This window comes from Peromyscus californicus, unplaced genomic scaffold (assembly GCF_007827085.1).
Source record: "Peromyscus californicus insignis strain IS unplaced genomic scaffold, ASM782708v3 Scaffold_6__1_contigs__length_162567912, whole genome shotgun sequence".
In the NCBI taxonomy this organism is placed as follows: domain Eukaryota; kingdom Metazoa; phylum Chordata; class Mammalia; order Rodentia; family Cricetidae; genus Peromyscus; species Peromyscus californicus.
In genome coordinates, this window is record NW_026294584.1 from 127,186,879 (window position 1) to 127,202,529 (window position 15,651).

Below are 15,651 nucleotides of genomic sequence, written 5' to 3' on the forward strand. Positions count from 1 at the left end.
AGAGGGACAGAGAATATGATTTTAATTTTTTAAATAATAAAACAACAAATATACAGTGTTTGGCCACCACAGCCAGTCACTAATCTAAGGAGAATCTACCAGACATTTCCAGTTCACCCAGTAGAATCCCCCACAAAGCCAATCTCCTCCCCTCCAGGATGGGAGAGGTCTTGATGGTTATTATCTGTTCCTTATATTATCCCTATTCCCAGTTAGGGTCCTGGTGGCCCAGAGAAGGGACATGTGCCAAGGTCACTTAGCAGCTAGCAAGAGACAGGGCTGGGACAGAGCCCACCTCCTTTCTCCAATGGGCAGCTGATTCTGGGAGGAGCCTGAGTACTCAGCAACAAATTCCAGGGACTCCAGGAGAGTTGCTCAGCCCGCCTCCACAGAGTACCGGGAAGGCCAGGCCCTGGTGGCTGGCAGGGAATGCCAGGTCTCCTCTCGCGTGAGGCCAATGGCCAGCACAGCCCCCTTTAAGGAGCGCTCTGCCATCCAGTCTTAATTTTAGCTTGGAGGCCTGCCACCGGCAGCTTTAACCAGAGGCCCACTGAAGTTATGCAGGACAGCTGTCAGCCGGCATGCTGGGTGGGGCCTATTTAGCCTCCAGGGGCACCGGTCTAGAGACCCCAAGCTTGGTCCTTCTGCCCCAGGACTGTCAACGGCACCGGCTACAAGGCTCGAATCTCCTCCTGAAGGTGCCCCAGCCCCACAATGATGACCGAAGAGCACTCGGATCTGGAGGCACGGATCATCAAGGACATTCACTGCAAGGAGATAGACTTGGTGAACCGTGACCCCAAGAACATCAATGAGGACATTGTGAAGGTAGGTTCTGTGCCCGAACAGGACATCATGGTCCTCACACACTGAGGTCAGCCTCCCCAAAGCCCCCGGATACTGCCTTCTTCAAACCCCAATGAACAAGCAAATCTGTACAGGCCTTAGAAGGCAAGAAGAAAACTTCTGCCACATGCGTGATGGGGCTGAGGGGAAGACACCAAAAATGCCTTCTTACTAGTAGCTCCAAGTGCCTGCCCTTGGCTCTGGCCCCAGGCCCAGGAGGAATCGCTGGGAAAATTCAGAACCAGGCCAAGTGGGTTGCCCTACCGTGCCAGCCACACTTAGGCTGACTCCATAGTGGGCTTGGGGTTAATCTGAGGGCAGCTTCACCGGTAGCCCCTCCAAGAGGCACTGGTTGCTGTGCGGCAGTGCCTAGTATTTGTCCCTCTGGTACACTGGGACCTATCGGCATCCCTCCAGTTCCCAGCCTAGCTCCCTGCCTCACCGCAGGCCTAGTGACCAGGAAAAAGGCGAAGGCGTCTCAGCAGGTGCCTGGAAGGAAACACTCAAGTCACTAGCCTTGGGTCCCCACAATTCAATCTCCACTTAAAAGCCAGAGGGATCTCCCTCAGAGCGAAGTCCCAGCCACCAGCCTCAGAGTCCCCAGAGGGGCTGCAAATCCATACTGAGAATCACAGGCCAGAGCTGCCTGTAGAATTAGCGGTGCGGTGTGACCCTTCTACCGTCCCCCTGCAAACTGTAAAACCACCAACAGTCCGGCAGCCACTCCTTCCCAGCTGCTGTGCCCTGTACACGATGGGAGGCATGGTGCTGTTTTGGCATGACAGTCACTATGGTTTAGTTTTACACGTGTAGTTTTATAAGATTAGACAAGAGTCAGGCCAGGCTGACAGAAAAACTAAACAGACAGTACCGAGATGACCAATGCACCCACCTGCTCTGAAATGTAAACTTTTTCTAGTAGTCACTTTCAAAAAAAGAAAACATCTAACAGCAGAAATTGATTTCTATGAGGCTGACAGGATGGTTCAGTGGATAAGGATGCCCACTGCCAAACCTGATGCCCTGAGTTCAGTCTCCAGTTCAGAACCTATGTAGTAGGAGGAGAGAACAGATTCCTGCAAGCCCTCTGACTTACACACACACACACCACAGTGCATGCATATACACACATGAACACACACACTAACTAATTTGTTAATTTTTAATTAATTTTTATGTTTTTATTAAACTCTATATCCAGAATTGTAGCATCTCAACATCTAAGCTGCATAAAAGGATATATATATATGTTTCTAGAACTTTGTGTATGTCTTATACTAAGGACACACCTCAGTGTGGACTCCAGATTTTTCTCAGAAGTGCATGCTCCATATTTGGTTCATAAAATGTAATATTGAAAACTGATTCATATGCTCAAATTGTGCCAGACATTCTTAAGTTTTCCAACAGTGAAGCTGCCCCCTCTTTGTTTTTTCTTTTTGTTTTTTGAGACAGGGTTTCTGTATGTAGCGCTGGCTGTCCTGAAACTCAATTTGTAGACCAGGCTGGCCTTGAACTCACAGAGATCTGTCTGCCTCTACCTTGAGTGTGAGAATCAAAGGCATGCGCCACCAACGCCCAACAATGCATCTCTCTTTTTATATTGTGATTATGATGACACAGAATTTAGAGACCTGGGGTCATATGAGCCACAGATTTTGGTAACACAACCAAGGATTCATTCAAAGGCACGGCCAGAGCTGGCCTCCTTCAGGACAGTTCCTTCTACGTGGTGAAAACCCAACTTCTCATGTGCCTGTCCACACCCAACATAAGCTACTGCCCCGTTTGTTCTGCCTGGTGACACCCCATGCCAGTCCCGCAGAGCATGTCCCTATATCTTAGGCAGAAGTGCTTGCCTTCACTCCACCCCACTCAGACTTCAAGACCACTACCAAATATCACCTCCTCCAGAAAGACTTTCCTGATTCCTGTAGGAAGCCTCTCTGTCCTTTCACTGGGACTGACCTCTCTAACGCTCACACTGTTGTGTTTTATTGACATAAGGCACTAAAGGTGGAGATGGAACTTCATGAGAGACATACAAAAAAAAAAAAATTCCAGCTTCAAAATACTAGAGAAGTGTAGCAGTCATGGTTTCCACAGAGTGGTCCCGCTGAACTGCCTAGTTTCAACTCCAGACTCCTCCCCAAAAGTGAAGACACTGGACATGTCACCTAAGCTTCTGAACCTCCTGTGGCACTGCAAACAGTACCATTTACCCCCATCAGGTCAATGAACCTCAGACAGCTCTGAGCAGCAGAAATGTCATGTGTGGGCTGAATGAGATGAGGGATTTGAAGGTGCATAGCATGGTCCCCACTCCCAGGAAGTAGATACTTCATGGAAACTAAACAGAGTCCTCAAGCAGCTTCCAGTCCAGAAGGCTGGAAAACTGAGCCCCCTGGAGTCCTTGGCGAGCCACTGGGGGTGAGGAGGAGAAGTATGGGGAAGCAGTTGCTGGGGAGACTGTGAGGGATATCAAGTGCAGAGGGGATTCGGGTTCTACCGAACCAAGAGGGAGGTGGTGTCAAGCCCTGGGTCCAGACTACGATCCAAAGAAAGAGACAGAGACAGCGGTGTAGATACCCTGCTTTCTGCAGTTTTTCTGAGGCAGAGGCATGTCCTCTTTGGCATCCCTGATCCCTGTTCAAATAGCTCCTAAAGACTAAATCAAGAATGCACAAATAGTTTCGTCCAGAGGAAATTAACTTACATTGTTTGGTCTGCTTTGGGAAACTGTCTGGCATTTCCTTTCCTTCATTTTTAATGAGCCAGAAATGAAACATTTAGAAATACAGAACAGGGAGAATTTCAGGAGATAAATACCACACACAGGTTCTCTGAGACTTCAGGACTGTGTATTTTTTTTTTTAAAGAGGGGGAGAGAGAGCTGAGTGTCTGAGGGGTGGGAGCAGACTGTCAGAACAGGACAGCCTTCTACTGCCTGGGTCCCTGTCACCACCTGGGAAAGAAACAAGACAAAGATGGGTGGCAGGTGAGAGGGGAGAACAGAGAGAGAAGACAGAGGCCAAGGCCGAAGGCACAGACGGCCACACCATCATGCTGAGTGGCCTCTGCCAGGGTGTTCTCACATGTCAGCAGGGTCCTTGTGGGCTAGGATGAACGGCAAGGACAGAATCCGGGAAGCACCAGCTGTGGTCTCCATTTCTGGCAGCAGCTAAGACACTAAGCTTGTTGAGTGTCTTGAAAAATCCTTTTGGGTAGAGAAGAGGGACATATACTTCCCTCTGCAATCAGCTGCCAGATTTCACACAGTAAAACCCAAGAGAGAAAGGAGACAGAGCCACCTGGGGAGCCCCAGCACAGGGAGGCACTTCCTAGTGGTGCTGCCCTTGAACCCAGGCTGGAAAGAGAGAGTCTGATTGAAATGGAACCTATACACCCACTAGACTTGAACTAGTCTCTCATACTCGGGGCAGGCCCCTGGCTGAGTGAAAGTCGTGAGAGATGACAGCTGAGGAATTGGGAAGAGGGCACTTCACTCCCTTCCCCCGCCCATTCCTGCTGGGGACCCCCACAAGTCACTGAGAACCTGCTGCATACCAGGCACCATACTGACACAGAGGATATGGTGGGAGCTGGATGCATACCATGTACCAGGCTTTGGGGCCGCTAGGCTCACGAGTACATGTGCCCCACATGATGGCACCTCCTGAACACTCAGGTTGTAGAGACTCTAGCAGCCTTCCCCATGCATGCCTAGAAACCCCAGCCTACCCCAGCCACTGGAGTCACTTCTGAGAAGGTTCATGGCTGATTCCAAGTCCTTTCCTCACTGGTTCACACATGGGCACTCCGTCCTGAAGCAGCAACTTTATCTCTCCCTCCTTGAGTGCCTCAAGTCAGCCCCAAAGAAAGAGCAGCAGATAGATGTGTCCAAACTCTTCTCAGTACCTGAATTCTCCACCCACTCTAATTCACACCTTCTACAAAACATCCTCCTCCTTCCAATGGCACCTTCTGCTTCTCAGCTAAGGCCAAGAAGCGCTGAGAGGAGCCAGCCATCTACCACTTCCCTCAAAGTCCCACTTCGAGCTTTGGTGGAGCTGGGACTCACTGCTGTGCAGTAATAAAGCTGACCCAAATGCTTGCCCTTGGGAAGAATCCAAGCCTTGCCGATGAAACTAGACTAAGGAGCTGGTATAGGGGAAGGTGCCAAATGCCATAAGCTTGTGTCAGATGAAGTGTCCTGGAAGGTTAGGGGAGAGAAGTGACTTGTGCCTGGGAAAATCAGGAGCCATCTTCATGGCAAAACGATACCCAAGGTGGATTTTTTTTTTAAATGAGAAAAATTTTAAATGAGGAACAGGCATTCTAAAAAGATGAGTGGAGTGAGCAGTGCAATTCAGGCTTTTCACAGTTGTAGGAAGAATATTGATGGAGTTGGTGAATGTGAGAGGCAGGTGTTGTCACCACCCCTGCCTGTATGCATGCAGACATTACTAATGGATCAGAGTACTTTTCCAGGAAGCCAAGCCCCACCAGCTAGTCAGAATTGGTACCACAAAGAGAGCCTCTTTTCTATTCTGGCTGCTGGAGAATACTGAACCATCCAATGAGGAAAGCCCAGAGCATCCAAAAGACAATTTGTGGGTGAGAAAGCAGAAATGCATGTTGAGGCTGGATCATAGTTCACTTAGTCCTCGCTGGCACTTCCTTCCTGTGCCTTGACCTCAGTAACGTTCCTCTCAAAATGACGACATGGTCCCTGGGGAAATGACTCAGTCAGAAGAGCTCTTGCTGCCCAAGCATGAGGACCTGAGTTTAGTTCCCTAGGACCCATGTAAAAAGTCAGGCAGGGTTGTATGTGCCTGTGACCCCAGCACCAGGGCTGGGGGAGGTGAAAACATCCCTGAGCCTTGCAGGCTAGCCAGGCTAGCTGGAAAGGTGAGTTTCAGGTGAGAGACTGTCTCAGGGACATGAGAAGCAACTGAGGAAGATTCAGTGTTGGCCTCTGGCCTCCCCGTGCACACGCGCATGCGCGCACACACACACACACACACACACACACACACACACGCACGCACGCGCACACACATGCACACGCATAAGCACCCACATATGCATGCATGAATATGAACACACACAAGGTTACATGGAACTAATATAGAGGGATCCTTACTTGGTGATACAGAGACTATGTTGGTCTAGACCAGTGGTTCCCAATCTTCTTAATGCTGCAACCCTTTAATACAGTTATGGTGTTGTGGTGACCCCCAACCATAAAATTATTTTGTTACTACTTCATAACTGTAAAACTATAAGTTTGCTACTGTTATGAATCAAAATGCAAATATCCATGTTTTCTAATGGTCTTAGGCAACCCCGGTGAAAGGGTCGTTCAACTCCCAAAAAGGGTCACCACCTACAGGTTGAGAACAGCTGGTCTAGACCTTTCAAAATGTGGTCTCCTTTTGAGGATTTAGCTTGCTAAAACACAGTTCCCTGTGTTCTGCCATCAGAAGTCTTTACCAAGGTAGAGAATGTCTTGTGCTTTCATTTTTGACATCAGCAAACAAGCCCCCCACCCCAGCTTCTAGAAAATGAACCTGGGACCCAAGGTGCTTTCCCCAGGGACACACTTTTATCAGTAATCAACTGCTGTGCAATCCATCACCCCACTAGTCTGTGGCTTTGTGGAGTTGGCTGGGCAGTTCTCCTCTCTCTAAGGACATGCCCTACAGCTTCAGTCAGATTGTAGTTGAGGGCTGACATCACTTGGAGGCTCTTCTGAGCTGGACCATTCAAGAAGGTTCTGTGCTATTCTAGGACACAGGTAGAGACAGAGGACAGGACTCAGCTGGATGCTGGGATGGCTGAGTCTCTATCTCAGAGTTTTAGGACTATTTCTAGAAGAGCGGGTTGTAATACACACTTAGCACCACTGGCTTCTAGAGCAAGGTATAAAAGTAAACCACAAAAAAACGGTGACTCAGGAGTCCCCAAAGCAGGAGGTGCCAGGACTTCCTGGTGTTCAGTCTGGAGCTGGCCCAGTACTCTCTCTGTCACATTCTGGTAGTTAAAATGATTCACATGGCAAGCTCAGGCTTGAGATGGGACAAAACCACCCACGGACGTAGATACAAAGAGTTGTGACTCATTGAAGGTTATTTGAGGAGACTTACTAGCCTGCAGCCAAAAGCTGGTACACAGTCTAGGGCTCCAGCCAAGGCATTTCCATCACTCTGCACCCTATCTGCACCATCCTCACCAAAGACACTAGCTGAGAGGGCAAGAGAGATGCCAGAAGGAGCCAGCAAGAGGCTAGATGCGAAAAACCGCACTGGGAGGACAGTGGGGTGCTGCTAGCCAGTCTCATTCTCACTTCCTGTGGCCCTGTTTTGGTCTCTTCCCTGGTCCTTTACACAAACACATGTCTTTCTGTGTTCCAGCAAGGGTTCTCTGAGTAGTCCTGTTGGATGCTCTCAGCCCAAGCTACTGGTAATACCTGACCACCTCCTGCACTGTGTTCTGAGCTTCAGCTCCTGCTGGGGTATCCAGCTATAGAGAATGGAGAAAGCCTGGAGTGAGTGAAGTCCTGAGTGAATGTGTGCTATTGACATAGGAACAGTTATGTCAAAAACCCCAGAGCCTCAGACCCATGGAATAACAGTGAGGGTCAGAGGTAAATGGCAAAACCTCCCCCTCTGGTCTGTGTGTGGATGTTGATAATGTGTGCAGAAAGTGTCCACATAGCTTTCTTCCTCCGGATACTCACAGCCTAAAAACTGCTCTCCCATAGAGACTGCTCCTACAAAGATCAGTTAAACCAGGCTCCTTGATCTAACTCCATACCATAAACCCTGCCTCTTTGTTCAGCTTTATGCAATAACCTCGCTTCTCTGTTCAACTCTATATAATAAATATGCTGAGCTTCCAGGGTGCTGTGGTTTCTCCACCAGACAGCTCAGTCCCCCTGACCCTAGCTTTCTGTCTGTCTATCTGTGTTTGTCTTTTCTTCATTCCCTTACCACCCCAGTCAGGTCCATCCCTGGAGCAGTGCTGGACAAGGCCCCCAGCCCATGTGATGACTCTGGACAAGAAGCATGCAGAGGAGATTCAGGCACAAGCTTCGCTGTCTGTCTGACTTGGGTTGCCTTATGCTTGACCCTTAAACACCCTCTGAAATGACTAGAATAAGATGCATGGGCAGGGATGATCGATAGAGCCCAATGCATTGTGGGTGTTATCATGGTCACCCCAGATCACACAGAAATCTGCTAGTATCATTTCTAACAAGAGAAGCAAATCTCGTCCATCTTTTAAGACTGTTTTGGCAGCTATCATCTCATTTTACCTTGTAATTTTATACCCCAGTGCTTTTCAGGCTGTGTGGGTAAGGGTTGCTCCTACTGTGGTCATCCCAGTCTGTTGTACAGCAATACTTTTGTAAGACATAGTAAAGATTAATGATCAGAGAAATGAAATGAAAAGTGGATATGTAGTATAAATCCTCATTAATATTATTATTCAGCAGTCATGAAATGACTGCATTGAATCTCTATGACTATTTCCAGCACCAAGTCAGCTTCTGTACTGACCTTCTGGGACTGAATGGCCACCCTTTACATAGCAAGACAGCAAGCAGGCCAGGACACCAGGACCCAGCTACACTAAGCGGCTTGCTCCTGTCTTCTGCCTCCCAAGCTGATGCTATGCTGAGAACTGTGTCTATCCTCTCTTGTAGAGTTCAACACAGCAAATAACTAGACTCCTAGAGAAGAAAAGCATGGCACCTTGAGTCACACCATAACTCAACAGCCAAGTGGAAGCTGGAATCCCAGCACCACCTCTCCCACTCCTAAATACCTTATCTGAATTGGCCTGACCCTGGATGACCAAGGATTCAGTCATGTGGAATTCTGGGTGGAGGCAGAACTTTGACAGGGGTAGGTGCTGTCCTCCCCCACCACCCCTGTCATCCTTAGGCAGCCTAGTGGTCCTACACCTCCCCAACCCTCTCAGTGACTGCAGGGGCTGTGCTGGCCTGTGCCAATTACCCAACTGGCTTTCTTGGTACTCCAAAAATAACTATGCCAGAGAAGAAGACACAGGCCAAAAGAGTGCCAATCTTCCCTTCCCACCCTCCACATAGGTGGCTCTGAGGCTTCTTCAGCCCCAGGAAAAAGCCTTCCTCCTTCTGCTGCTGGAAAAGAAATAGGAAATGAAGTCACAGTGTGCTTGATGCACTGGCATGGCCAACTGCTGAGGGACACTTAGGAACACTTTTTATGAATGGCTCTCCAGACCAGCAGTGGTGACCAGAGTGCTCTCAGGTCTCAGATTTAATTTAGGGGAGCAGCTGCCTCCTTCCAGCACAGCACAACACAGTACAGCCCTCCAACAGCATGTTGCTGTTTCAAAGAAAAGAGACCAGTTGCCACACATCCAGCCCTCAAAGATGATCCTAGGAAATAACTCAAGTGTAGATGCCAATGGTTTTTGGGAAGGAATGGTAATTAAAAAACACAACAGAGAGATCTTCACAGAAGGAACAAGCACTATATGCAGAAAAAGAGAGAAAGAATTCCATCCGTTATCAGCTGTCAATGAGAGGTACACACAGTTTGATGGGGTCAGCAGGAGAATCCCTCTTCATGATCTAGAATCTCAGCAGAACTTCTGAGACATATTTTATAGGAACTTAAGAGCATTTGAACAAGTACTTATCATTAATGAGCACTTATTATGTGGAGATATTGAGTACTGTGCACTGGGTGCTCAATAAGTATTTGTTTCTGTGGAAGAACAGATGGGCTATGGGTAGATAAGAAGAAAAGAGGACAGATATACAGGTGGACATGTGGATAGACAAACAGGAAGGGGGATGAATGAGTGAATAGAGATATAGAAGTGGGTAGATGGGTGGCTGGCTAGAAGATGGATGGGATAATGGATAGCAGATAGATAATTAGATGGGTAGATAGATAGATGATAGTCATGTCAAACCCACCCATTTGGTCAGCAGCTGCACTGACACAAGCCCACCTTTGGACCCTAGATTCCTAGTTTTTTAATCTTGTTTGTTTGTTTGTTTGTTTGTTTGTTTGTTTGTTTGAGACAGGATCTCACACTATAGACAGACTAACCTGCAACTCACTATGTAATCCAGGCTTTCACCAAACTTAGAGCAATTCTCCTGTCTCAGCCTCCCTGAGGTTGGAATTATAGGCATGGCTAGCTCTTTACTGAGGAATGCACTCTACTCCAGCCTCTGCCTCCATCAACAGCTGTTCCGCCGGCTTCTGTGTATCAGGTTCTCAAGATGTCCAACTTACAAAGAGTGAAGCTTGGTTTGGACTCAAAAGTTTTGGATGTCTCAGTCCATGACAGAGGGCCCCATTGCTTTGACTCAATGATGAGACAGTCCATCATGGCCGAAAACACATGTTGGAGCAAGCCGTTCACCTCATGGTAGGGAATTGAAAGGTGAAGAGGAAGGGACAAAGTTGCCTTTAAGGTCACACCACCTAGGGTCTAACAACCTTCCGCTAGGCACCAGCTCAAAGGTTCTTTGGTCTCCCAGGCGTGCCACCCTGGGACCAAGGTGCAGCTAGAGTTTTCCTGCCTGGCCCACAGTCAGGACAAATCTCTCTCACCTGCCAGTCCCACAGCCCCTCAGACCCAACCAAGTAAACACAGAGACTTATATTGCTTACAAACTGTATGGCTGTGGCAGGCTTCTTACTAACTGTTCTTACAGCTTAAATTAATCCATTTCCATTAATCTATACCTTGCCACATGGCTCGTGGCTTACCGGCATCTTCACATGCTGTTTCTCATCGTGGCGGCTGGCAGTGTCTCCCTGACTCAGCCTTCCACTTCCCAGCTTTATTCTCCTCCTTGTCCCACCTACACTTCCTGCCTAGCCAATGGCCAATCAGTGTTTTATTTATTGACTAATCAGCAACACATTTGCCATACAGAACATCCCACAGCACCAAGGCTTTAACATATGTTCCCTTAGAGGACATCTCAGATGTGAACTCTCGCAGGGGCTAGCCATTCCTAACCCCGCCACTCAGTGCTAGCCAGTGTTCTCAGTTTTCACATGTCTCCATTTATTTAATCCTCTGACAACTGCTCCAAAACAGGGCAAGGAAAATGCGGCCCAGAAAAACTCAAAAACTTGACTGGCTCGTCCAGCCAATGACAGACAGCTTATGCAGGGTCCAAAGCACAGCAGCCACTTTGGAGCCAGACCCAAACAGGGAAAGTGTGAAATGGAGGAAGTTGCTGAAATAAAGGGGCAGGCTGGGCTACAGTGACTGACGGCCCCCAGATCTGGGTGGGTGGTAAAATAAAGAACTATGGTTCTGTCTTGGAATAGGTTTCTCTGCCTACCAAGGGCTAGATCTCATTGGGAGTGGTCACCCTCCCTGAGGGCTGCAGCACAGCCAGATGGACCTTGGGATCTGACTCCAGCTGTGCTAGTGGGAAGATATTGGATTAGTCAGGATGCCTGGGTTGAACCTGGTCCTGGTCCAAGCTAGAAGCCCCACTTCTGGGCCTCTATGCTCCCCCAGTAAGGTGATGAGGAATGGGAAGCCTGTCATCAGGGAGCCCTCTACTCAGGACTGTCACATGAAAGCCAGGTGGGACAAGGATAGGTTGGGCAAGGAGGACAGTGGAGAGGAGCCAGATGCGACAAAGTCAGAGAAGCAAACTTCTGGCCAAATGCCTCTTTGCTGGCAGAGTTCCTGAGGTCATGTGGGTCTCTCTACAAGCTACCCCAGGAGATCCTCAACTTCCACCATGGAGGTTGGAAAGGCCTCTAAGAGAGGTGAGGATGGGGAATGAACCCATGTTAGGTTGGAAGGGCCCTCTAGCCTAGCTTCTAGGACCTTAAACTTTGGGAGATCCCTGAAGACATAGAAACCCTCCATTTTTGCTCCACATAAACTAAAGATAAAGATGCCAGTTCTAAGCTGGGTGTATATAGCAATGGGCCAGTAGCTCTCATACCTGTCCATCTTTTCAACTCACAGCTACTACTGAAAAACAGGTATCACCAAGTTCTCACTGACCTCCGCATCCATGCTCACCCCGGTGCTCCTAATGCCCAGCTGCAATAACTAAGCAATCTGCTCAAAACCCAGACTCAGCTGAGCACTGCCCACCACCATTGAAGGACCCATGGTAGTGAAGTCTCCCCACATCCCCTCTCCAGCACCACACTGATCCTTGCTTGCATTGACTTTCAGGAAGCATCTGTATCACCTGAGGGTCACACTGTATAGCTTCTAGTAGCTTCTGTTCTTTCAGCCCACATGCTCTTTTCCAGCCTACAACCCCTCTGCCCACCTCATAGCCTTCAGACACCAGCTTCCCCCAGGAAGCTCCATACATAGTCTGAGTTAAATGCCCCTTAGAAGTAACCAGGCCCAACCTCCAGCTTAACACAGCACTTACTACCCACATTAGCTCCATGAGGACCAGAGCTTATGACATGTCTACAACTGATCCATAAATCTCTGCAGGATAAATGACCATCCAACTTCTTTTTGTGTTTTTGGGTTTTGTTTTGAAACAGGGACTGATATAACCCAAGCTGTCCTTAATCACTCTGTATAGTTGAGGATGACCTTGAACTCCTGATCCTCTTGCCCCCACCTCTCAAGTTCTGGAATTACATGGTCTGTGTGGTGCTAAGGATTGAATCCAGGGCTTTGTGTATGCTAGGCCAATACTCTACCAGCTGAGCCTCACTCTAGCTCCTGGCTGCCAAACTTCTTTAGGATCACTAAATAATAGGATGTGTAATGTCTTAGTTAGGATTTATGTTGCTGTAATAAAACACCATGGTCAAAGCAACTTGTGGAAAATAGAGTTTATTTCAGCTTACAGTTCTCAGGTCACACTTCATCAGTCAGGACAGGAATTCAAGTATAGGAACCTGGAGGCAGGAACTGAAGCAAAGGCCATGGAGGAACACTAGTAGTCTGAATGTAATTGGCCCCCATAATCTCACAGGGAGTGGCATTATTAGGAGGTGTGGCTTTGTTTGACCTTGTTGGAGGAGATGTGTCATTGTGGAGGTGGCCTTTGAGACCTCCTATGCTCAAGCCACACCCAGTGTCTCAGTTCACTTCCTGTTGCCTGCAGGATCAAGATGTAGCCCCTTCTCCACTCTCAGTTCCTTCCCCAGCACCATGTCTGCCTGCATGCCGCCATATCCCACCATGATGATAATGGACTAAACCTCTGAAACTCTAAGCCACTCACAATTAAATGTTTTCCTTTATAAGAGTTGCTGTGGTCATGGTGTCTCTTCACAGCAACTGAAACCCTAACTAAGACAAACACTTTACTGGTTTGCTTCCCAAAGCTCACTCAGCCTGTCTTCTTATACACGCCAGTACCACCTCCCAGGCATAGCACCACCCACAATGGGCTGGGCCCTCCCACAGCAATTGCTAATTAAGAAAATGCACCAGAGGCTTGCCCACAGGCCAGTCTGGTGGGGACATTTTTTCAATAGAGGTCCCCTCTTCCCAAATGACTCTAGGTTGTGTCAAGTTAAAAAAACAAAACAAAACTGGTGGTGTCATCTTTCCATCTCGATAACAAACACCTGAAATAAGCAATGTATAGAAAGGTTCATTATACTCACAGCTGTAGAGGCACAGTCCATAGTCAGTTGGCTGCTTTCAGTACTGTGGTAAGATAAGTACTTCATGGTGAAGCCAAACTGTTCCTGATGGCCAGAGAGTAAGAAGAATGAAGGATACCAGGGCTCCCAGTGTGCCCTCCAGAGCACATTTCAAATGCCCTGACTCCCCCCCCCGCCCAGATGCCACTTCTTAAAGGTTCTACCATCTCACAGTAGTACCATCTTGGTGACCAAGCCTTTGCGGACCACTGCAGATCCAAAGTATAGCGGGCACTGTGACTCTAGCCCTGCCTTATTAAACAAGCTATTCCACTTCTGAGCATGCTTTTACCCAAGCATAGAATGAGGAGGCTGGACAGGCTTCGAAGTACCTTGTTGCTATAGTATGTGACAAGTTAGCAGGGCCGGGGACCACCATTATCATCCATATTGGACAATCATCAGAGATACAGTCCCAGACCTCACCAAGACCTACTGAAGCTCGACAGACACCCACAGAGTTATTTTTTAATCTTTTGTTTAGTTTTATTTTAGTTATGTGTATGAATATTTTGCCTGTGTGTGTACATATATATATACAATATATGTACACACACACACACACACACACACACACACACACACACACACACACACACTATGTGCCTGGGGCATGTGAAATTCAGAAGAGGGTGTCAGATCTCCTGGAACTGGAGTTATGGGTGATTGTGAGCCAGTATGTGGATGCTGGGAACCAAACCCAGGTCTTCTGTGAGAGCAACAGGTGCTCTTAGCTGCTAAACCATCTCTCTGGCTTCCCTCCCAGGGTTTCTGATCCAGGTATGTGAACACTAGAAAAGCCCACATAGGCTGTGAGTTGAGCTGTCCCCTTCTGGCTTCTGCAGGTAGATTTTGAAGACGTGATCGCAGAGCCCGAGGGCACCTACAGCTTCGACGGTGTGTGGAAGGTGAGCTACACCACTTTCACCGTCTCCAAGTACTGGTGCTACCGCCTGCTGTCTACACTGCTGGGTGTGCCACTGGCCCTGCTCTGGGGCTTCCTGTTCGCCTGCATCTCCTTCTGCCACATCTGGGCCGTGGTGCCCTGCATTAAGAGCTACCTGATCGAGATCCAGTGCATCAGCCACATCTACTCCCTGTGTATCCGCACCTTCTGCAACCCGCTCTTTATTGCCCTGGGTCAGGTCTGCGGCAACATCAAGGTGGCCCTGCGGAGGGAAGGTTAATGCCAGGCTGGGCGATGGGGAAGGCTGGGCAGGGGGAACTGGGAAAGGTGAGCACCACGGCTCTGCTCCACGTGGGCTGCCTGAGAGCTCATTCTTTTGCGGTTCCTTTCAATTTCACCTCAAGATAGGAACACACGGGACAGGGGAGCCAGAAGGAAATCACAGCCCCGTGTGCAAACACAGGCGCCCTTGCTCTGCTCAGCCCACCACAATCCCCTGCGAGCCTGCCTGAGGGGAGACGGTTTGTTAAGAGGCAGCTACCGCAAGGCTTTGCGTTCACATGTACTGTAATACCACAAACCAGCGCCAGTCCCCTAGAGGGTGACCCGGCTCCTCATGCAAAAGAGAGCAAGCAGTGACTGCTGGATGAGGAGGGTGCTGCAATAAAGGGTTTCGGCTGCACCAGGGAACACCATGCTTTGTTTGTCCGTGAGTTGGTTGTGTGTCCTTCTCTGGTTCTGAAACCTAGAAAATTCAGTTGGACCCCTGGGCAAATTAACCAGCACCAAGTTTTGTTTTCTTTACGGTTCTGTTTGTTTGCTGGGCATAAGGCTCGCCCATGTGAAGAGATTATTTTCACATGACTTCTGCTGCCCCCGAGGCTGCTAATGAGTACTCAGGGCAGGTGAGCATCCCCAGATAGGTCCCAGTCTCAAACATCTTGGAATCTCCCCTCTGGCTCAGAAGACACTGAGCCCAGAGCATATCTGGCTTTGCCATGTGACATGTGGGGCCATCAGCCCTAAAAGATGCCATGACTGTCTGAGGCCCCGGGCATATGTATCTGGGCCAGCTATGAAAATAACAGAGTGAACTCGCAACACCGCTTCATCTCCCCCAGAGTATAAACGCATACGAGTTTTCAGATTGCTCTCCACACATTCCCCATTGGGAACTCGGTCCCTTCCAGGTGACACTAAAGAATCCCAAGTCTCCAGTTA

At 48.7% G+C, this 15,651-nt stretch overlaps 1 protein-coding gene across 1 annotated transcript; it reads left to right on the forward strand.

The window, feature by feature from the left end:
- Nucleotides 1-354: 354 nt before the first annotated feature.
- Nucleotides 355-15,318, forward strand: Cav3 (caveolin 3). Its single transcript, XM_052720681.1, has 2 exons — nt 355-828; nt 14,369-15,318. The coding sequence occupies exons 1-2, from the start codon at nt 715-717 to the stop codon at nt 14,708-14,710; spliced, it is 456 nt and encodes a 151-aa protein (XP_052576641.1). The 5' UTR covers nt 355-714; the 3' UTR covers nt 14,711-15,318.
- The last annotated feature ends 333 nt before the right edge of the window (nt 15,319-15,651 follow it).